Source organism: Ranitomeya imitator, chromosome 1 (assembly GCF_032444005.1).
Source record: "Ranitomeya imitator isolate aRanImi1 chromosome 1, aRanImi1.pri, whole genome shotgun sequence".
Classification (NCBI taxonomy): Eukaryota; Metazoa; Chordata; class Amphibia; order Anura; family Dendrobatidae; genus Ranitomeya; species Ranitomeya imitator.
The window spans coordinates 314,790,449-314,812,987 of NC_091282.1; the positions used below are offsets into that span (position 1 = coordinate 314,790,449).

Consider the following 22,539-nt stretch of genomic DNA (forward strand, 5'->3'; position numbering starts at 1 on the left):
AGCTGCTGCGCTGTGTCTGGAGCTGCTGCAGGGGGCTCTGCCGACATTTTGTGAAAAGCCAGAACCCTAGCAGTTGGTGGTTTCCTGTGCGGTGGACTCCGGGAAAATGGCCGCCGTGGGGCGGCACATGCGCAGATGAAGTCCACTGCAAAGGAAACCACAAAACTGCGGGGGGCTCTGGCCTTTCACAAAAAGTCGGCAGAGCCCCCTGCAGCAGCAGCGTACCGATAAGGTATATCCGCATTATAAGACACACTCCCATTTTCCCCCCAAATTTGGGAGGGGGGAAAGTGTGTCTTACAGTATAATCCGAAAAATACGGTAATTTAAATATTTGTCTATTCCTGGATTTAATAGGATGTCTCCTCCAGTCGGTATTGTAACTTTTATTAAAATATTCAGTAATGGCATACATCTTAATACCCAAAGAGTACCGCTGCTACTTTGTGAAAGGTTTCAAAGAGTCAGCAGTAAGTGTACAGTTCACAGATGTAACAGGGTATGTGCATACCACTTTTTTCTTTTTTCATGGAAAAACTTGGGAAAACCTGCCATGTTTTTAAAGAGGTAGTCTTTTCTGGCGTTTTGCAATCCTAAAGCATTTTTATGTTCTTATTTTATTTTAACCCCTTAAGCCCCAAGGGTGGTTTGCACGTTAATGGCCAATTTTTACAATTCTGACCACTGTCCCTTTATGAGGTTATAACTCTGGAACGCTTCAACGAATCTTGGCGATTCTCACATTGTTTTCTCATGACATATTGTACTTCATGATAGTGGTAAAATTTCTTCGATATAGCTTGCGTTTATTTGTGAAAAAAAACAGAAACTTGGCGAAAATTTTGCAATTTTCCAACTTTGAATTTTTATGCCCTTAAATCACAGAGATATGTCATGTAAAATAATTAATAAGTAACATGCCCCACATGTCTACTTTACATCAGCACAATTTTGGAACCAAAAATTTTTTTTGTTAGTTATAAGGGTTAAAAGTTGACCAGCAATTTCTCATTTTTACAACACCATTTTACTTTAGGGACCACATCTCATTTTAAGTCGGTTTGAGGGGTCTACATGGCTGAAAATACCCAAAAGTGACACCATTCTAAAAACTACACCCCTCAAGGTGCTCAAAACCACATTCAAAAAGTTTATTAACCCTTCAGGTGCTTCACAGCAGCAGAAGCAACATGGCAGGAAAAAATGAACATTTAACTTTAGTCACAAAAATCATCTTTTAGCAACATTTTTTTTTTTATTTTCCCAAGGGTAAAAAGAGAAACTGGACCACAAAAGTTATTGTACAATTTGTCCTGAGTACGCCGATACCCCATAATTTGGGGAAACCACTGTTTGGGTGCACGACAGGGCTCGGAAGAAAAGGAGCGCCATTTGACTTTTTCAATGAAAATTTGGCTCCAATCTTTAGCAGACACCATGTCGCGTTTGGAGAGCCCCTGTGTGCCTAAACATTGGAGCTCCCCCACAAGTGACCCCATTTTGGAAACTGGACCCCCCAAGGAGCTTATCTAGATGCATAGTGAGCACTTTGAACCCCAAGGTGCTTCACAAATTGATCCGTAAAAATGAAAAAGTACTTTTTTTTTTTTTTTTCACAAAAAATTTCTTTTAGCCTCAATTTTTTTCATTTTCACATGGGCAACAGGATAAAATGCATCCTAAGGAGTAATAAGGGTTTAAAGTTGACCAGCAATTTCTCATTTTTACAACACCAATATTTTTTAGGGACCACATCACATTTGAAGTCATTTTGAGGGGTCTATATGATAGAAAATAACCAAGTGTGACACCATTCTAAAAACTGCACCCCTCAAGGTGCTCAAAACCAGATTCAAGAAGTTTATTAACCCTTCAGGTGTTTTACAGGAATTTTTGGAATGTTTAAAAAAAAATTTAAAAAATGTTAAATGTTTAAAAAATTTACATTTAACTTTTTTTTCACAAAAAATTTACTACAGCTCCAATTTGTTTTATTTTCCCAAGGGTAAGAAAAGAAATTGGACCCCAAAAGTTGTTGTGCCATTTGTACTGAGTATGCCGATACCCCACATGTGGGGGTAAACCACTGTTTGGGCGCACGTCAGAGCTCGGAAGGGAAGGAGCGCTGTTTGACTTTTCAATGCAAAATTGACTGGAATTGAGATGGGACGCCATGTTGCCTTTGGAGAGCCCCTGATGTGCCTAAACATTCAAACCCCCCACAAGTGACACCATTTTGGAAAGTAGACCCCCTAAGGAACTTATCTAGCTGTGTATTGACAGCTTTGAACCCCCAAGTGTTTCACTACAGTTTATAATGCAGAGCCGTGAAAATAAAAATTATTTTTTTTCACAAAAATTATATTTTAGCCCCCAGTGTTGTATTTTTCCAAGTGTAACAGGAGACATTGGACCCCAAAAGTTGTTGTACAATTTCTCCTGAGTACGCTGCAGCGCATGGCAGAGCTCGGAAGGGAAGGAGCGCCATTTGGAATGCAGACTTAGATGGATTGGTCTGCAGGCGTCACGATGCATTTGCAGAGCCCCTAATGCACCTAAACAGTAGAAACCCCCCACAAGTGACACCATTTGGAAACTAGACCCCATAAGGAATTTATCTGATGTGTTTTGACAGCTTTGAACCCCAAAGTGTTTCACTACAGTTTATAACGCAGAGTCGTGAAAATAAAAATTAATTTTATTCCCACAAAAATGTTTTTTAGCCCCCAAAATTTTTATTTTCCCAAGGGTAACAAGAGAAATTGGACCCCAATAGTTGTTGTCCAATTTGTCCTGAGTATGCTGATACCCCATATGTTGGGGTAAACCCCTGTTTGGGCGCACGGGAGAGCTCAGAAAGGAAGGACCACTGTTTTACTTTTTCAACGCAGAATTGGCTGGAAATGAGATCGGACGCCATGTCGCGTTTGGAGAACCCTGATGTGCCTAAACAGTGTTTACTCCCAATTCTAACTGAAACCCTATCCCATACACACCCCTAACCCTAATCCCAACCATAGCCCTAACCACACCCCTAACCCTGACACACCCCTAACTCTAATCCCAACCGTAAATTTAATCGAAGCCCCAACCCTAACTTTATATATATATATATATATATATATATATATATATATATATATATATATATATATATATATATATATATAATCTTTTTTTTTTATTTTTTTACTTTGTCCCAGGGGGGGACATCACTGTATAGTGACAGATCGATGAGCTGACACTTTTGCAGAGCACTGTGTCAGATCAGCAATCTGGCGTGCCCTGCTGCAGGCTTACAGGCGCCTGCTCTGGACCCGGAAATACTCCCTGCAGGACCCGGAAGTAGCCCCACGACCATTTCGGATGCGGGGCTTGCAGGGAGGAGACGCTCGGTACAAGGTGAGCACATCGCCTTGTACCGATCGTCTCAGGGAAGCCTATGTGTTATGATCTGGTGGTTTAGGAACAACATGAGACAAGCTCTGAAGGAGGTGGTATCTGTACTGACCGCAGACCCTGAACCTAGCAGCGCAACTAGAAATAGCCATGGGGGTACCTGACGCTCTCTAGACCCCTCGGCACAGCCTAAGATCTAACTTCCCCTAAAGATGGAAACAGGAAACCTATCTTGCCTCAGAGAAAATCCCCAAAGGAAAGATAGCCCCCCACAAATATTGACGGTGAGAGAAGGGGAAAATAACATACGCAGAGATTAAATCAGATTTTAGCATAGGAGGCCAGTCTAGCTTGAAAGATAGGACAGGAAAGGATACTGTGCGGTCAGTATAAAAACTACAAAACAATCCACACAGAGTTTACAAAATCTCCACACCTGACTAAAGGTGTGGAGGGTAAATCTGCTTCCCAGAGCTTCCAGCTAACAGAAAAAAATCCATAATGACAAGCTGGACAAAAATAGAATGCACAGAACAATAAGTCCACAACATGTGGACTGAAATGAGCAAAGCCAGAACTTGTCTTTGCAGAACTGGTCAGGAAACCAGGAGAATCCAAGCAGAGATGTGAATCCAGCCAGAGAACATTGACAAGTGGCATAGGCTGAAGACTAGAGCCAGGTTAAATAGCAGAGCCAGGAGAGACGATTAGTGAAAGCAGCTGCTAAAGCTAAACCCAAGGAGCGGCAGTTCCACTCAAAACCACCAGAGGGAGCCCAAGGGCAGAATTCACAAAAGTGCCATTTACAACCACCGGAGGGAGCCCAAGAACGGAATTCACAACACCTATGCTTCCCTATGCCCCCGGAACACTGTGATCATGTTTGATCGCGGTGTGCTGGGAGCGGTCCGTGACCACTCCTGGCACATAGTGCCGGATGTCAGCTGCGATAGCCAGCTGACACCCGGCCGCGCTCCCCCCCGAGAGCGCGACCGATCGCATATGACGTACTATCCCGTCACTGGGAATTAAGTCCCAGGTCACCTTGACGGGATAGTACGTCATATGGGATTAAGGGGTTAACGACCGCCGATGCGCCTTTTAACGGCAGCAGTTAAAAGTACTTAAACCACAGCGCCGTTAATTAAGTGCTGTGGAAAAAGTGAATAGCGCCCCCCAGAGTCGGATTTTTTCTGGGGTCTCGGTTACCGGGGGTAGCCGAGACTCCAGAGAACATGATTCGGGGGTTTTTTACCGACCCCCGAGTTGTGATCGCCGGTAATTAACCGTTTACCGCTGTCGCAAAAAACAAAACAAAAAAAAAAACGCGATCTTTCCCATTTAATTTCTCTGTCCTCCGATGTGATCGCACATCAGAGGACCGAGAAATGGGGTTCCCGATTGCCCCCTGATACTCACCTGTCTCCCCCGGTGCTCCTCATGGCTCCCGATGGGCGCCGCCATTTTGTTTCGGCCAAAATATGGTGAGCGCAGTGTGCCCGCCGGCCGGCACCCGGAGGACCTTTAGGGTCTCTTCTGCCGGGGGTAGCCGAGACCCCAAAGAACATGATCGGGATCGGTTTTTACCGACCCATGTTTTGCGATCGCTGGTAATTAACGGTTTACCGGCGACCGCAAAAAAAAAAAGCTGTGTGTCATTCTCTGTCCTCTGATGTGATCGCACATCAGAGGACAGAGAAATAGGGGGATTCGGGAACCCTGTTATACTTACTGATGTCCCTGGATCCTCCTGCGTCCCCTCCTGCCCGCCGACTTCTTCATCCGGTAAGAAAATGGCGGGCGCATGCACAGTGCGCCCGCCATGATTGGCCGGCAGCTAGAGGAGTTGGGGCTAAATTTAGGGTTAGGGTTGGGGCTAAATTTAGGGTTAGGCTTCTTTCACACTTGCATCGGTATGGGGCCGTCGCAATGCGTCGGCCCGACGCACGTTGTGGAAATTGTGCACAACGTGGGCAGCGGATGCAGTTTTTCAACGCATCCGCTGCCCAGTCTGTCCTGGGGAGGAGGGGGCGGAGTTACGGCCGCACATGCGCGGTCGGAAATGGCGGACGTGACGTACAAAAAAAGTTACATTGAACGTTTATTGTGACAACGGTCCGCCAAAACACATCGGATCCAGTGCACGACGGACGCGACGTGTGGCCATCCGTCGCGATCCGTCGACAATACATGTCTATGGGCAAAAAACGCATCCTGCGGGCACATTTGCAGGATCTGTTTTTTGTCCAAAACGACGGATGCCACACGATGCAAGTGTGAAATTAGGGTTAGGGTTGGGGCTAAATTTAGGGTTAGGGTTGGGGCTAAAGTTAGGGTTAGGGTTGGGGCTAAAGTTAGGGTTAGAGTTGGAATAATGGTTAGGGTTTGGATTAGGGTTGGCATTAGGGTTATGTTTGGGATTAGGGTTAAGAATAGGGTTAGGGGTGTATTGGGATTAGGGTTAAGGTTAGGGTTGAGATTAGGATTAGGGGTGTGTTGGATTTAGCGTTTTGATTAGGGTTATGGTTACATAGTAAGGCCGAAAAAGGCATTTGTCCATCCAGTTCAGCCTATATTCCATCATAATAAATCCCCAGATCTACGTCCTTCTACAGAACCTAATAATTGTATGATACAATATTGTCCTGCTCCAGGAAGACACCCATGCCTCTCTTCAACCCCTCGACTGAGTTCGCCATCACCACTGTTATGATAAGGTAATTCAGTACCACAATGGACATAGAGGTCAGAGCACATACAGTGACCTGACAATAACCCAAAAACATAGAACGAGCTCTGAGACGTGGGAACTCTGCTGACCGCAATCCCTAATCCTCTCCAACCACACTAGAGGCAGCCGTGGATTGCGCCTAACGCTCCCTATGCAACTCGGCACAGCCTGAGAAACTAGCTAGCCTGAAGATAGAAAATAAGCCTACCTTGCCTCAGAGAAATACCCCAAAGGAAAAGGCAGCCCCCACATATGACTGTGAGTTAAAGGGAACCTGTCACCCCGTTTTTTGAGATTGAGCTATAAATACTGTTAAATAACTTACCAAAGTTGCCGTTTTCGCCTGTCAATCAGGCTGGTCAGGTCGGGAGGGCGTGGTGACATCGCTGGTTCTTCCTCAGCTTTACGTTGGTGGCGTAGTGGTGAACAAGCAGCGCGCGATCTGCGCTGTCATCCCTTTCGTCGGTGGGGGCGGCCATCTTCCTGGGGCCGCGCGTGCGCAGATCGAGTGCTCTGCTGCACGGGGCTTCAGGAAAATGGCCGCGGGATGCTGCGCGTGCGCATTAGAGATCGCGGCTGCTTGTTCACCACTACGCCACCAACGTAAAGCTGAGGAAGAACCAGCGATGTCACCACGCCCTCCCGACCTGACCAGCCTGATTGACAGGCGAAAACGGCGACTTTGGTAAGTTATTTCTCAGCATAGGTGGGGAATCGGGGTACACTACATACACTATAGGAACACACAGCGCAGGCCCTATTTAACAGTATTTATAGCTCAATCTCAAAAAACGGGGGTGACAGGTTCCCTTTAAGATGAAAAGACAAACGTAGAGATGAAATAGATTTAGCAAAGTGAGGCCCGACTTTCTGAACAGAGCGAGGATAGGAAAGGTAACTTTGCGGTCAACACAAAACCCTACAAAAACCACGCAAAGGGGGCCAAAAGACCCTCCGTACCGAACTAACGGCACGGAGGTACACCCTCTGCGTCCCAGAGCTTCCAGCAAGCAGGAAAAAACAAATTTACAAGCTGGACAGAAAAAAACAGCAAACAAAATAGCAAAGCGGAACTTAGCTATGCAGAGCAGCAGGCCACAGGAACGATCCAGGAGGAAACAGGTCCAATACTAGAACATTGACTGGAGGCTAGGATCAAAGCACTAGGTGGAGTTAAATAGAGCAGCACCTAACGACTTCACCACATCACCTGAGGAAGGAAACTCAGAAGCCGCAGTACCACTTTCCTCCACCAACGGAAGCTCACAGAGAGAATCAGCCGAAGTACCACTTGTGACCACAGGAGGGAGCTCTGCCACAGAATTCACAACACACCACCTCCTCAGGCAAACAATTCCAGATTCTCACTGCCCTAACAGTAAAGAATCCTCTTCTATGTTGGTGGAAAAACCTTCTCTCCTCCAGACGCAAAGAATGCCCGCTTGTGCCCATCACCTTCCTTGGTATAAACAGATCCTCAGCGAGATATTTGTATTATCCCCTTATATACTTATACATGGTTATTAGATCGCCCCTCAGTCGTCTTTTTTCTAGACTAAATAATCCTAATTTCGCTAATCTATCTGGGTATTGTAGTTCTCCCATCCCCTTTATTAATTTTGTTGCCCTCCTTTGTACTCTCTCTAGTTCCATTATATCCTTCCTGAGCACCGGTGCCCAAAACTGGACACAGTACTCCATGTGCGGTCTAACTAGGGATTTGTACAGAGGCAGTATAATGCTCTCATCATGTGTATCCAGACCTCTTTTAATGCACCCCATGATCCTGTTTGCCTTGGCAGCTGCTGCCTGGCACTGGCTGCTCCAGGTAAGTTTATCATTAACTAGCATCCCCAAGTCCTTCTCCCTGTCAGATTTACTCAGTGGTTTCCCGTTCAGTATGTAATGGTGATATTGATTCCTTCTTCCCATGTGTATAACCTTACATTTATCATTGTTAAACATCATCTGCCACCTTTCAGCCCAAGTTTCCAACTTATCCAGATCCATCTGTAGCAGAATACTATCTTCTCTTGTATTAACTGCTTTACATAGTTTTGTATCATCTGCAAATATCGATATTTTACTGTGTAAACCTTCTACCAGATCATTAATGAATATGTTGAAGAGAACAGGTCCCAATACCGACCCCTGAGGTACCCCACTGGTCACAGCGACCCAGTTAGAGACTATACCATTTATAACCACCCTCTGCTTTCTATCACTAAGCCAGTTACTAACCCATTTACACACATTTTCCCCCAGACCAAGCATTCTCATTTTGTGTACCAACCTCTTGTGCGGCACGGTATCAAACGCTTTGGAAAAATCGAGATATGCCATGTCCAATGACTCACCGTGGTCCAGCCTATAGCTTACCTCTTCATAAAAACTGATTAGATTGGTTTGACAGGAGCGATTTCTCATAAACCCATGCTGATATGGAGTTAAACAGTTATTCTCATTGAGATAATCCAGAATAACATCCCTCAGAAACCCTTCAAATATTTTACCAACAATAGAGGTTAGACTTACTGGCCTATAATTTCCAGGTTCACTTTTAGAGCCCTTTTTGAATATTGGCACCACATTTGCTATGCGCCAATCCTGCGGAACAGACCCTGTCGCTATAGAGTCCCTAAAAATAAGAAATAATGGTTTATCTATTACATTACTTAGTTCTCTTAGTACTCGTGGGTGTATGCCATCCGGACCCGGAGATTTATCTATTTTAATCTTATTTAGCCGGTTTCGCACCTCTTCTTGGGTTAGATTGGTGACCCTTAATATAGGGTTTTCATTGTTTCTTGGGATTTCACCTAGCATTTCATTTTCCACCGTGAATACCGTGGAGAAGAAGGTGTTTAATATGTTAGCTTTTTCCTCGTCATCTACAACCATTCTTTCCTCACTATTTTTTAAGGGGCCTACATTTTCAGTTTTTATTCTTTTACTATTGATATAGTTGAAGAACAGTTTGGGATTAGTTTTACTCTCCTTAGCAATGTGCTTCTCTGTTTCCTTTTTGGCAGCTTTAATTAGTTTTTTAGATAAAGTATTTTTCTCCCTATAGTTTTTTAGAGCTTCAATGGTGCCATCCTGCTTTAGTAGTGCAAATGCTTTCTTTTTACTGTTAATTGCCTGTCTTACTTCTTTGTTTAGCCACATTGGGTTTTTCCTATTTCTAGTCCTTTTATTCCCACAAGGTATAAACCACTTACAGTGCCTATTTAGGATGTTCTTAAACATTTCCCATTTATTATCTGTATTCTTATTTCTGAGGATATTGTCCCAGTCTACCAGATTAAGGGCATCTCTAAGCTGGTCAAACTTTGCCTTCCTAAAGTTCAGTGTTTTTGTGACTCCCTGACAAGTCCCCCTAGTGAAAGACAGGTGAAACTGTACAATATTGTGGTCACTATTTCCTAGATGCCCGACCACCTGCAGATTTGTTATTCTGTCAGGTCTATTATTATTATTATTATTTATTTATTTATATAGCACCATTAATTCCATCGTGCTGTACATGAGAAAGGGGTTACATACAGGGTTATAGATATTGTTTATAGTAAACAGGTTTACAATGACAGATTGGTACAGAAGGGAGAGGACCCTGTCCTTGCGGACTTACATTCTATGGGATGCCAAGAGTGTGCAAAGCAGTCATCAAAGCAAAAGGTGGCTACCCCAAAGAACCCAGAATACAAGACACACCCTCAGCCGTCTCACACTCTTTTGCCAATCACATAACTCCACATGTGTTAATTCAGTCTTGATGCCTTCAGTGTGAATCTACAACCCTCACAGTCATGAAAATACAGAAAAATCTCCAAATGAGAAGGTGTGTCCAAACTTTTCCTCTATACTCTCTCTCTCTACTGTATGTGTGTGTAGTGTGTGTGTATACCGTATATACTCGAGTATAAGCCGACCCGAGTATAAGCCGACCCCCCTAATTTTGCCACAAAAAACTGGGAAAACTTATTGACTCGAGTATAAGCCTAGGGTGGAAATGCAGCATTTACCGGTGAATTTCAAAAATAAAAATAGATCATTATTTCCCCATAGCTGTGCCATATAGTGCTCTGCACCGTTCATATTTCCCCATAGGTGTGAACCATATTGTGCTCTGCACCGTTCACTGTGCCCCATAGCTGTGCTGTGCCATATACGGTGCTCTGCACCGTTCACTGTGCCCCATAGCTGTGCTGTGCCATATACGGTGCTCTGCACCGTTCACTGTGCCCCATAGCTGTGCTGTGCCATATACGGTGCTCTGCACCGTTCACTGTGCCCCATACATAGCTGTGCTGTGCCATATACGGTGCTCTGCACCGTTCACTGTGCCCCATAGCTGTGCTGTGCCATATACGGTGCTCTGCACCGTTCACTGTGCCCCATAGCTGTGCTGTGCCATATACGGTGCTCTGCACCGTTCACTGTGCCCCATAGCTGTGCTGTGCCATATACGGTGCTCTGCACCGTTCACTGTGCCCCATAGATGTTCCACATAAATTTGTGCCGCCGCTGCCGCAATAAAGAAAAAAAAACACATACTCGCCTCCCTTGATTGCAGCTCCCGGCGTCTCGTTCCGGCGCCTCCATCTTCCCGGCGTCTCTGCTCTGACTGATCAGGCAGAGGGCGCCGCGCACACTATATGCGTCATCGCGCCCTCTGCCTGAACAGTCAGAGAGCAGAGACGCCGGGAAGATGGAGGCGCCGGCCGGGAAGATGGATCGGCGCCCGGCGGCTGGAACGAGGACAGGTGAATATGCTATACTCACCTAGTCCTGGCGATCCTCGCGCTGTCCCCTCCTGTCTTCGGTGCCGCAGCTTCTTTCTCTATCAGCGGTCACCGGCACCGCTGATTAGAGAAATGAATAAGCGGCTCCGCCCCTATGGGAGGTGGAGCCGCTTATTCATTTCTGTAATGAGCGGTCCCACGTGACCGCTGAAGAGAGGAAGAAACTGCAGCGCCGAAGCCCGTGGGACGGCAGGGACAGCGCGAGGATCGCTGGGACTAGGTAAGTATGCCTCAGCGCCCTCAGCCCCTCACCTGCCGACCCCACCGCTACCGTGACTCGAGTATAAGCCGAGGGGGGCACTTTCAGCCCAAAAATTTGGGCTGAAAATCTCGGCTTATACTCGAGTATATACGGTATATATATATATATATATATATATATATATATATATATATTATTGTATTTTCTGGCGTATCAGACTACTTTTTAACCCTTGAAAATCTTCTCAAAAGTCTGGTATCGTCTTACATGCCAGGTGTCGTCTTATAGGGCAGGTGCAGAGTAATCTGCGGTCGCCGCAAGTTGTGGGGGGTACGATCCCAATGACGAGGTGAGGGGGCACCTCACCGGGAAGGTGTAAGTGAGGCAGAGAAGGAGATAATAGGATACAAGGGTGAGCCAGATTAGTGAAAGAGGAGTGTTTTTCTAGGCACAGCACCGCTCTCTCTCTCTTATTTGCATACCCCTGGCATCCCAGACGCTCACAGTTTGCTTCACTTACACCTTCCTGGTGAGGCGCTCCCTCACCTTGTCATCGGGACCACTCCCCCCCACTATATACGTCGACCACAGATTGCTTCGCACCCACCCTATAAGACGACACCCGGCATATAAGACAACCCCCGACTTTTGAGAAGATTTTATATTTTAACTGGAAAAGTTGGGGGTCGTCTTATACGCCCAGTCGTCTTATACGCCGGAAAATACGGTATATACGTATATTCAATTCACAGAAGCTTTATTAGCAGGACCAAATAAACATTAGTTTTGCCAAAGCACGAGTACAGTACAGTTTGGCTATCTTAGGAGGATATCTGTTTTTGCAGGTAACTATTACTGTGCAAAATTATTAGGCAACTTATTAAAAACCAAATATATTCCCATCTCTCTTGTTTATTTTCACAAGGTAAACCAATATAACTGCACAAAATAAATTAGAAATAAACATTTCTGACATGCAAAAACAAACCCCAAAAAATGAATGTCCAATATATCCACCTTTCTTTATGATGACACTCAACAGCCTTCCATCCATAGATTTTGTCAGTTGCTTGATCTGTTTATGATCAACATTGCGTGCAGCAGCCACCACAGCCTCCCAGACACTGTTCCGAGAGGTGTACTGTTTTCCCTCCCTGTAGATTTCACATTTTATGAAGGACCACAGGTTCTCTATGGGGTTCAGATCAGGTGAACAAGGGGGCCATGCCATTATTTTTTTCTTCTTTGAGACCTTTACTGGCCAGCCACGCTGTGGAGTAGTTGGAGGCATGTGACGGAGCATTGTCCTGCATGAAAATCATGTTAGATAGTATTAGGTCTAAAAGTGCTGCTCCTCTGGTTGGATTCTGCACCAATTGTGAAAGATAATTTTTCTTGGTTATTAGCAGAAACCTGTTGCCTTTATGGGTTTCACAGGTTTCTGTTTCCCAGTTAATATCCGGATAGTTAAAGTCCCCCATAACCAGGACCTCATTATGGGTTGCAGCTTCATCTATCTGCTTTAGAAGTAGACTTTCCATGATTTCTGTTATATTTGGGGGTTTGTAACAGACCCCAATGAGAATTGTGTTACCATTTTTCCCTCCATGAATTTCGACCCATATGGACTCGACATCCTCATTCCCTTCGCTAATATCCTCCCTTAAAGTGGACTTTAGACAAGACTTTACATAGAGACAAGGGTTGAGATTAGGGTTGTTTTGGGGTTAGGGTTGTGATTATCGTTAGGGTTGTGATTAGGATTATGGATCGGGTTGGGATTAGGGTTAAGGGTGTGTTGGCGTTAGGGTTGGAGTTAGAATTGGGGGGTTTCCACTGTTTAGGTACATCAGGCGGCCTCCAAACACGACAGCCAATTTTGTGCTCAAAAAGTCAAATGGTGCTCCCTCCCTTCTGAGCTCTGCCGTGCGCCCAAACAGTGGTTTACCCCCACATATGGGGCATCAGCGTACTCGGGATAAATTGGACAACTTGGGGGCTAAAAAATCTTTTGTGGGGAAAAAAAATATTTTTTATTTTCACGACTCTGCATTAGGCTAGGTTCACATTGCGTTAGGGCAGTCCGTTTAGCGCATAGCGCTACGGACTGCGCTACTGCAATGTACCAAAAGCGATCGCGTTTGGCGATCCCGCTAGCGCAGACACCCGATCTGCGCTAGCGAGGAACGGACCTCGGACGCTGCAAGCAGCGTCCGCGGTCCGTCTGAAACTAACGGGACATCACTAGCGCGTGCCGAAAATGGCATGCGCTAGCAATGCGCTAGAGATCCGTTAGCACATTGCCGTCAATGGGTGCGCTAACGGATCCGTTGCATGGCGTTAACTGCGACAATTTCGCCATGTAACGGAGTCCGCTAGCGTTAACCCATTAACGCAATGTGAACCTAGCCTTATAAACGTCTGTGAAGCACTTGGCCATTCAAAGTTCTCACCACACATCTAGATAAGTTCCTTGGAGGGGTCTAGTTTCCAAAATGGGGTCACTTGTGGGGGTTTTCTACTGTTTAGGTACATCAGGGGCTCTGCAAATGCAACATAACGCCCGCAGACCATTCTATCAAAGTCTGCATTCCAAAACGGCGCTCCTTCTCTTCCGAGCCCCGATGGGTGCCCAAACAGTGCCCTCCCCCCACATATGGGGTATCAGCGTACTCAGGACAAACTGGTCAACAGATTTTGGGGTCCAATGTCTCCTGTTACCCTTGAGAAAATAAAAAATTGCAGGCTAAAAATCATTTTTGAGGGGGAAAAAAATGATTTTTTATTTTCACGGCTCTACTTTATAAATTTCTGTCAAGCCCTTGGGGGTTTAAAGTGCTCACCACACATCTAGATAAGTTCCTTAAGGGGTCTAGTTTCCAAAATGGGGTCACTTGTCGGGGATTTCTACTGTTTAGACACATCAGGGGCTCTGCAAACGCGACATGGCGTCCGATCTCATTCCAGCCAATTCTACATTGAAAAAGTAAAACGGCACTCCTTCTCTTCCAAGCTCTGCGGTGCGCCCAAACAGTGGTTTACCCCCACATATGGGGTATCGACGTATTCAGGAGAAAATGCACAACAACTTTTGTGGTCTAATTTCTCCTGTTACCCTTGTGAAAATAAGAATTTGTGGGTGAAAAGATCATTTTTGTGTAAACAAATGCATTTTTTTATTTTCACAGCTCTACTTCTGTGAAGCACTTCGGGGCTCAAAGTGCTCACCACACATCTAGATAAGTTCCTTAAGGGGTCTAGTTTCCAAAATGGTGTCACTTGTGGAGCGTTTCCACTGTTTAGGCACATCAGGGGCTCTCTAAATGTGACATGGCGTACGATCTCAATTCCAGCCAATTCTGCATTGAAAAAGTCAAAGGGCACTCCTTTTCGTGGGGAGCGTTCCTTGCAGTGGTACTCTAACTTAGAATGGGTAAGCATTGATTTATTTCTAAAATTTTCACAAAGATTTCCCTAATGTTAAGTTCTCATCATCCGGGTAACAATATATCAAATGGTGACCTTAAAGGATATTCTGTGAGCTTCATATGGGATAAGCATTTATTTATATATATAAACTTACAATGCTATGTGATGGGTGCTAAGTTACCATTGTTATATATGGAATTCTGACTGAGTCTTTTTGAGATCCTCACATGGTATGATATGTGTTTTAGATGAATTTTGAATAAACTTTATTGATTTTATATTGTCAGTGTCCTAGTGGTCTGTGAGTACTTTGTACTCATCTTTTGGTGGTATTTTATTATTCTCACCTGCTAGGCGGTTCGGTCCGATGGGTGTCGCAGGTCCGGGTCCTCCCATCTTCTTATGATCGCCGCCCTTCTGCTTGCTTCATGGCTCCTCGGAATCGTGCTCTGGCGCAGTCGTACTTATCTGTCCTGTTGAGGGCAGAGCAAAGTACTGCAGTGCACAGGTGCCGGGCCTCTCTTACCTTTCCTACGCACTGCAGTACTATGGTCTGCCCTCAACAGGACAGATAAGTACGCCTGCGCAGGAGCACGATGCCGGGGAGCCTGTGAAGCAACAGGAGGGCGGCGATCATAAGAAGATGGGAGGACCTAGACCTGCGACACCCATCGGACCAGACCGCCGCCCCGTGTGAGTATAATAAAATTTATTTTTCTTATCTCTCAGGTCAGATCGGGGGCTTATCTACAGCATTATAGAATACTGTACCTAAGCCCTGAAAGGCAGTGGCCGTATCTTATATTGGCCAAAACTGCTGACAGGTTCCCTCTAAGTAGCCCTCTCTTCCTGCAGGTTTTGGTGCAGACCTCCCTGGAAAAGATGTCTTGTTCACATTCCTTTAATTACAAATTGTGATGGCTGCGGACAGCCTTTTTCCATTTCCTTTTATGTGTTACCCCCTGTCATTGTTAATATTCAGTGGGGGAAACCAAGCGACCAGTGTACCATTCCCCTACAGCACCATTACGTGGTGACCAGTGAAATTGATGGGTTACCTGTGTAATGCTCAGGACAGGTGCACGTTTCTAGAGAGTGTTACAAATTGGGTTCTGCAGAACCTGCTTTCACAGGTCAGATTTCTCTCCTGGAAAACGGCATTATATGGTAGGAAGAATGATCTTGTTTGCTTCTATCTCACTGATCTGATCTCCTGTTTCTGCAGTGGCGCCTGTGGAGAAGTCAAACTGGCTTTTGAAATATCTACGTGCAAAAAAGTTGCTGTGAAAATCATCAGTAAAATCAAGTTCTCTTTAAGCTCCTCGCACCTTGTAAGTAAGCTCTCCAGCAGGCTTGTCTACTCGTATTACTAATCAACAGAAGTACACATCACCAACGTAGATGTGCTATTTCATCATGTAACTAGGACAGCCATTATGTCATGTCAGTTTTCAGTCCCAGCATTAGGGGTCACTTTAGAACCGCGATCCTGTGTATACGTAATGTGCTGTTACATACTTGTTATTGCGCCCCCTACTGTTCTGCAGGCCAGGCAGTAAATACCTGTTTGTGAAAAGTATCTGTTTCTCACAACATTTAAAACATTAGGCAGACGTTCTGAAAAGGAAGAAGAAAGAGCACCCGGGGGCGCCATAACTAGAGTTAAGCAAATTGATCAAAATTTGGTTCCAATTACGATCGACCGCGAATATTGCAAACACAGCCGAACGTCATTGGAGTCAATGAGAGTGGAAATGGACGAATATGTTCGGAATCGACTGTCAAACATAAATTCGGCACGAATAAGGTACCAATATGGCAATTTCAGATTCGGCAGCAGATTCCGAACATATTTGCCCACTCTAGCAATAACCAGTATGTAACGGATGTCTAGATGCACTCACAAAATGTATGTTTTACACAGTTTAAGAAACTTTTAAAGGGGTTAAGCCACATTTATCACGTATATTGCACAGTGGTTAAGGTGGGACCACTTGTACTGATCCTGAGAACTGCTCCCAACGTCCCTTATGAATGATTTTATTTATTTTTCATTTCTTTTACTCACTTTTTTAGTGCCTTTAATTCCCTTTGGGGCTCACAATCTAGATTCTCTATCAGCATGTCTTTGGAGTGTGGGATGAAGCCCACGCAAACACGGGGAGAGCATGCAGCTGTTGTCCTTGGTGGGATTTGAGCCCAGGACCCCCAGAGCTGCCAGACTGCAGTGCTAACCAGTGATGTGCATGTGCTTCACTTCTTATATGGGAGCTGTACTTCATGTGTGTTACCATTGCTCACATAGATGAATGGAGCGGTTGTCCCACTTGTGCGATACTGATTCACTCACATAGTGCCCCTGATCTCATCATCAGTGGGGATGGTCTCACCGCTTTGGCTAGGTAATGAATTTTGTTTGTGTGACAACTCTTTAAGATTTATAGCCAGTTTCTCTCAATTCACCTATTGCGTAAAAGTATTCCAAAATTTGGATATCATACCCTATCCATGTGATGGGGGAGATCTTCAAGATTGCTGGGGATTCTACTGCTGGAACACCCACTGCTCCCAAGAGTGGGGGCTCCGAAGAGCCCTGTGTGAATGGAGCAGTGGTCAATCGTGCACACTGTTGCTCCATTCATTCTTAATGGGACCGACTGAGATAGCCGAGTGCTCTGCTTGGCTGGGCTTCAGTTCTCCCATGAATGAATGGAACAACAGTGTGCATGTTCTACCACTGCTCTATTCACGCGGGCTGGAAATCGGAATCGGTGAGTGTCCCAGTGGTCAAACCCCTAGCGATCAGGAAGTTATCCCCTGTCCTGTGGATAACAGAATAACTTCCGTACTTGAGACTACTTTTATGAGAATTGTGTGGTGAACTGTTCTTACTGTGCTGACTAAAAAATTTTGGCATACACCATCGGACTCAATATCGACTGAGAAATCTCTAAAATGGGGTGTTTAGCAGAGTCCACTAGTCTTTGGCGCCGGTGATGACTTTGACCAATGCATTCCCTGTGGCAAGTGAGTGGGATGTTACATGATGGCTCAATCAGCTGATAATTTGACAGCTTCCTCTACAAGCTATGTTTCTAAAATGGCAAAACCCCTCAAAAAACTCTTGTTAAGGCGTTTTAAGTAAAATGCAGAGTTGAGACTCAAAATGATAATCATATTATGCAAATCTACAAATTGTGATTTAGTTGGATCCTAGAATTGCCTGAAGTTGGTACTATGATGAAAACCAAATCTGCTAAGTACTTATTTCACAATAGTGCTGGATTCAGAGCCACACAGCTTGGGCCCCTTTCACACATCAGTTTTTTGCCATCAGTCGCAATCCGTCGAATTTTGAAAAAAAACGGGAATGGAAGCTTTTTTTTTAAAGGATTCAATTAGCTGGATCAGCCAGTCGAATCCGGTGTAAAAACTATTTGTCGCATCAGTTTTTCACAATCTGCGACTGATTCGTTTTTTTTTTTCAAAATTCGACGGATTGTGACTGATGGCAAAAAACTGATGTGTGAAAGGGACCTTAGTGATGCTGTCATGTTTTTCATGCTGCTGCTTGTGTGTCTCCTACATAGAGGAGAGCAGGAATACCTCTTATTGTGTATGGGAGACATCTTAGCAACCAAATAATCTAACTCCTTCAAGACAAGACATAGTTTGCATAGTGGAAAATTAGTGCAGAATACAGGTCAGTTAATGGCCAGATATAGTATTACTCCCCATGTACACACACGACCACTTTATTCTGAGAAGTAATTTTGTTTTTTTTTTCCTGCAGGACGAATCCAAATCTGTTGACACAGAAATTGAAATTCTGAAAAAAATAAATCATGTAAGAAAAAAATAGTTTTCGTTAAAATAATTGTACAATACTTGGCATGCTAAGTGTACACATTGTAACATTTTTAAGCTTGGTAACAGAATTTGTGAACATCATGGGAGTGTTCACTTGTTTAAGACTGTGCCATCCCCTTAATGAATTAAAGGGCTAAAATATTGCGGTTGCAATATGTGGTGTTTCCTGAAGAAGAAGAAACTCCGTACTTCGAAACGCGTAGATTAAACCACCACCTTATTTAACGTTTACTGGAATATACATTTCAGTACTTTCAGCAGCGCGGAAACCGTCCAATAGCCCCTTTTATCTTTGATGTCTGATGGTCACTTGCTGACCCGTGGATCTGCTGTAGCTGATGTCCTATATTATATGCCGCCTTAACAGATGGATTAGGTTAGTTCAGGGGTGGGCAATTAATTTTCCCAAGGGGCCACATGAGGAACTGGGACAGTTGTGGAGGGCCGAACCAATCAGCTGAACTTAATTGAACTCAATATTTTATTGTTTTTGAAAATACGGTTTTAATTAGATGTATATACAGGTATGAATACAGGTTACAGTAAGCTTTATAGTAAAATCTCCTAGAAGCTAGTCATCATATGTTACCCCTACAGCAAAGCAAGCACATTTTCACTACCTTAATTGTCTTTTTAACGTGACATACTTTAACTACTGACAGGGTGGATTTGATTTAAATCTAACTGATTTAAATCACGATTTAAATCACTAGTTAGTAAGGCTTGATTTAAATCAGTGATTTAAATCAAAGTTTCTACCTAAACTAGTTCTTGCTATTTTAACATGCAAGTAGATGAAGATTTTTAGAATCACTTTTTATATTACTTTTTTCTCCCCAGTTTAATGGGTTAATCATTCATATTTGGACACCACTGTTCTGTTGTACTTAGGAAGGAGAAAAATAATCCTGACCTTAATAACAATTTAAATAGATTTGTTCAACTGAAACAATAACAACATTACAGCATAAGTTATTTGCTTAAACAAACATCCACGTTTGTTAACTAATTTGGCGAAACAAAATATATATATTATAAGAAACTTAGACTGACAGCCCAGCCGACACATGAAAAACTTAAATACTACTGTCCCTGCTGTCCTCTGTAGCTCACTTGTTGTCATCTTCATCATCATCTTCTTCTTTGTTCCTATTCATAATCTGGAAAAGAAAAACGAGCTTTCCTGCTTTATTGGGTCCCAACCGATTTCTCAAGTTAGAATGAATGAGTCCAAAGGAAGAGAATATTCTTTCAACGCCTGCAGAAGAAGCTACTGCTGTTAAAAGTGAAATCATTACTTGAACAGTCTCTAAATCCAAGCGCTTAAGTGACTTCCACCAGTTTACTGGTGTGACCTTCCTTAAAATATCTTCAGCAAACATATATTTCTTGAATGGTTCCCCCTTAGCTCTGAAGTTTATTATGGTTGGCATTAAAGATGGATGATTGCTGGACACCCATGTCATAGCTAACTCCTCTTCCTCAACACTTAGGTTTTGACCCTGATATTGGATATTGACAATATTTGCCAAAAAATGAGCTGGAGTCAGTGCTTGTCCCATTCGTTTGTTTACTGCTTGTAATTTAATTCTGTCCATGTGTAGTTCTGTTTTTAAGTGTTCACTCAGTTCCTTCCAAAGTTCAACAGCATCCGCAATAAAACAGCTATGTTTCTGTATTTTGTTTAAAGCTTAAGAGATGGGTTTCAGGAAGCTCAGCATGTGTTCAACATTTCTCTTAAGCCCAATGTTGAGGATTTTGGCCGTGACAGTGCCATCTATTTTATCTCGATTTTCTTCACAAAGTGTCATCAGAATAGGCCAGTTTTTGATATACTGCTCAAAACAGTCCACCACACAGTTCCATCTAACATCTTGTGGGAGCGTTAGCTTGGTTCCACCCATCCTTTTCAGAGCTGCTGCAGCAAAATGATTATTACGGAAGTATTTAGTAATTTCAACAACATTAGCCTTTATTTCTGGAACACTTAAGTCTTTGGCTAAGAGGTGCAGCAAATGAGCACTACAACCATATGTTATTAGCAGATTTGTATTCCCTCCCTGCTCTTCTAAATCTCTTCTCATCTTGGATACGTTTGCAGCATTGTCAGTGACCAAACTGCGTACTAGACATTTGAATTTTTGTTCACATGTCGTTATAGCTTTTACTGCCACTTCTTGTAAGTATTCTGCTGTGTGTGCATTTCCTGACGTATCAGTTGTTTGTGCAAGGAAGACTTTACCTTCTTCTGTTGTTATACAAGCACATACAATAGGATCATTGTGGACATTACTCCACCCATCAATACTTAGGTTAACAATTTTACCCTCCAGAGCTGTTGCACATTGCTCCATTTCTCTGTCATACACTTGATCCAGCAGTTTTCCTGCAACATCAGCTCTGCTGGGTGGACTGTATCCTGGTCTCAGTGACTGAACCATATTAATGAAATGTGGGTTCTCAGTCAGATGGAAAGAAGAGTTCGTTGCATAAATAAACTGGGCAATTTTTTCATCAATCAACTCTTTTTCTAATCTGCTAGTTGTTATCACAAACCTATCTATGGTGGTTCCAGGAGGTAAAAGGTTTTTTCTTCCTTTTGGGTGATGGTGATATGTGGCTGTGGGTATCTGATGATGATGATGCTGCTGCTAATGAAGCACTATCCTGGATGGATAACTCTGAAACTGTAGAACAGGATGATGGTGATCTTGGAGGTGGATAGTTTCCAGAATCCATGAATTCCCCTAAACAAAAAAAAGTCAATGCTGTTATTTTATTGTTTATACAATTTCTGCTTATTGTACACAACACATCACTGCCCCAAAAGGAATATTTGTTTTTCTTCAGAACTGTACCAAATGACAGTAACATGCAGTAATAATTAGAAATATAATTTTTCTCACACATGACAGTTCAGTCTTTAGAAATAGGATTCAATAAAAATGTTTACTAACCTGAAGATCCTGCCTGTTCAGAAGTGTTTCTTTGGTCATCTTCATCACCGCAGTTCTCATGATGTTGCCTCACTCGCGCCACTAGGCCTTGCATCTCTTTGTTGCATCGTTTGCATTTTGCACACATGCCTGCCTTACCGATAGGAGAAGAAGCTTCATTAAAATATTCCCAAACTGGGTCTCTTTTACGGCCTGCTGCCAATATAAGGAAAGAATGTAATAAACCTCAGATCGTACACACAAACAAATCCAGACTTGTCTGTCTGTGGCTATGCTGCAGTATTGTGCTCAAAGTTTCACTTTAATTTTCTTGTCTGCTTGCCCTTCCTCCTCCTCACACTTAGATTCACATTCTTCTTGTGTTGTGCAGATCTATTCCACTCCAAACAATTAGAAACATATTGTCTAACTTCTTGGACTTGGCACTGAAGGGGTTGATTCTGTATTCATAGGTTTGTAGAACAATAGGATTAAGGTCTTTTTCTCAACTCTGTTCATGTTGTAACATTTTTGCCGTGAAGAAGAGGCTGGGACCTCTGCGGAGTCAAATTCAGTTTTGAGAACTGCGTAAGTAAAGCGAGCGTCTGTGATAATATAGGAGAGAAACTGCCCACTAATCCTACAGAAACCTCTGGAAGAGCGTGGCATTGTGAATGTTACACATATGCAGCCTTTATTCTACTGAGTTAAACAACTCAGCTTTATCTCATGATGGAAGAACCTTTGGATGGTAAAATATTTTCCTCAAAAAGCAGTTTATTGAAAAAAATCCAATTTAAATTAAAAAAAAATCCGATATTTTTTTTTTTTTTTAAAACATTGATTTTTATCCACCATGGTATATACTATATACAGGGGAGGTGACATACATGTATAAACTACTGTATATACAGGGGAGATGACATTTGGGTATATACTATACAGGGGAGGTGACATACCGGTATATACTATATACAGGGTAGGTGACATACAGGTACTGTATATACAATATACAGGGGAGATGACGTACAGGAGGTATATATACTATATACAGGAGGAGATGACATACAGGTATATACTATATACAGGGGAGATGATGTACAGGAGGTATATATATATATATATATATATATATATATTATATATAATATATATATATATTATATA

At 43.4% G+C, this 22,539-nt stretch overlaps 1 protein-coding gene across 1 annotated transcript in view; it reads left to right on the forward strand.

Moving 5' to 3' along the window:
* The window catches only part of CHEK2 (checkpoint kinase 2), an 88,715-nt gene that overhangs the window by 34,680 nt on the left and 31,496 nt on the right, over nt 1–22,539 (forward strand). Inside the window, exons 6-7 of the mRNA XM_069758585.1 lie at nt 15,792–15,897; nt 18,360–18,413. Of these exons, the coding sequence (XP_069614686.1) occupies nt 15,792–15,897; nt 18,360–18,413 (160 nt within the window). The remainder of the gene's footprint in view (nt 1–15,791; nt 15,898–18,359; nt 18,414–22,539) is intronic.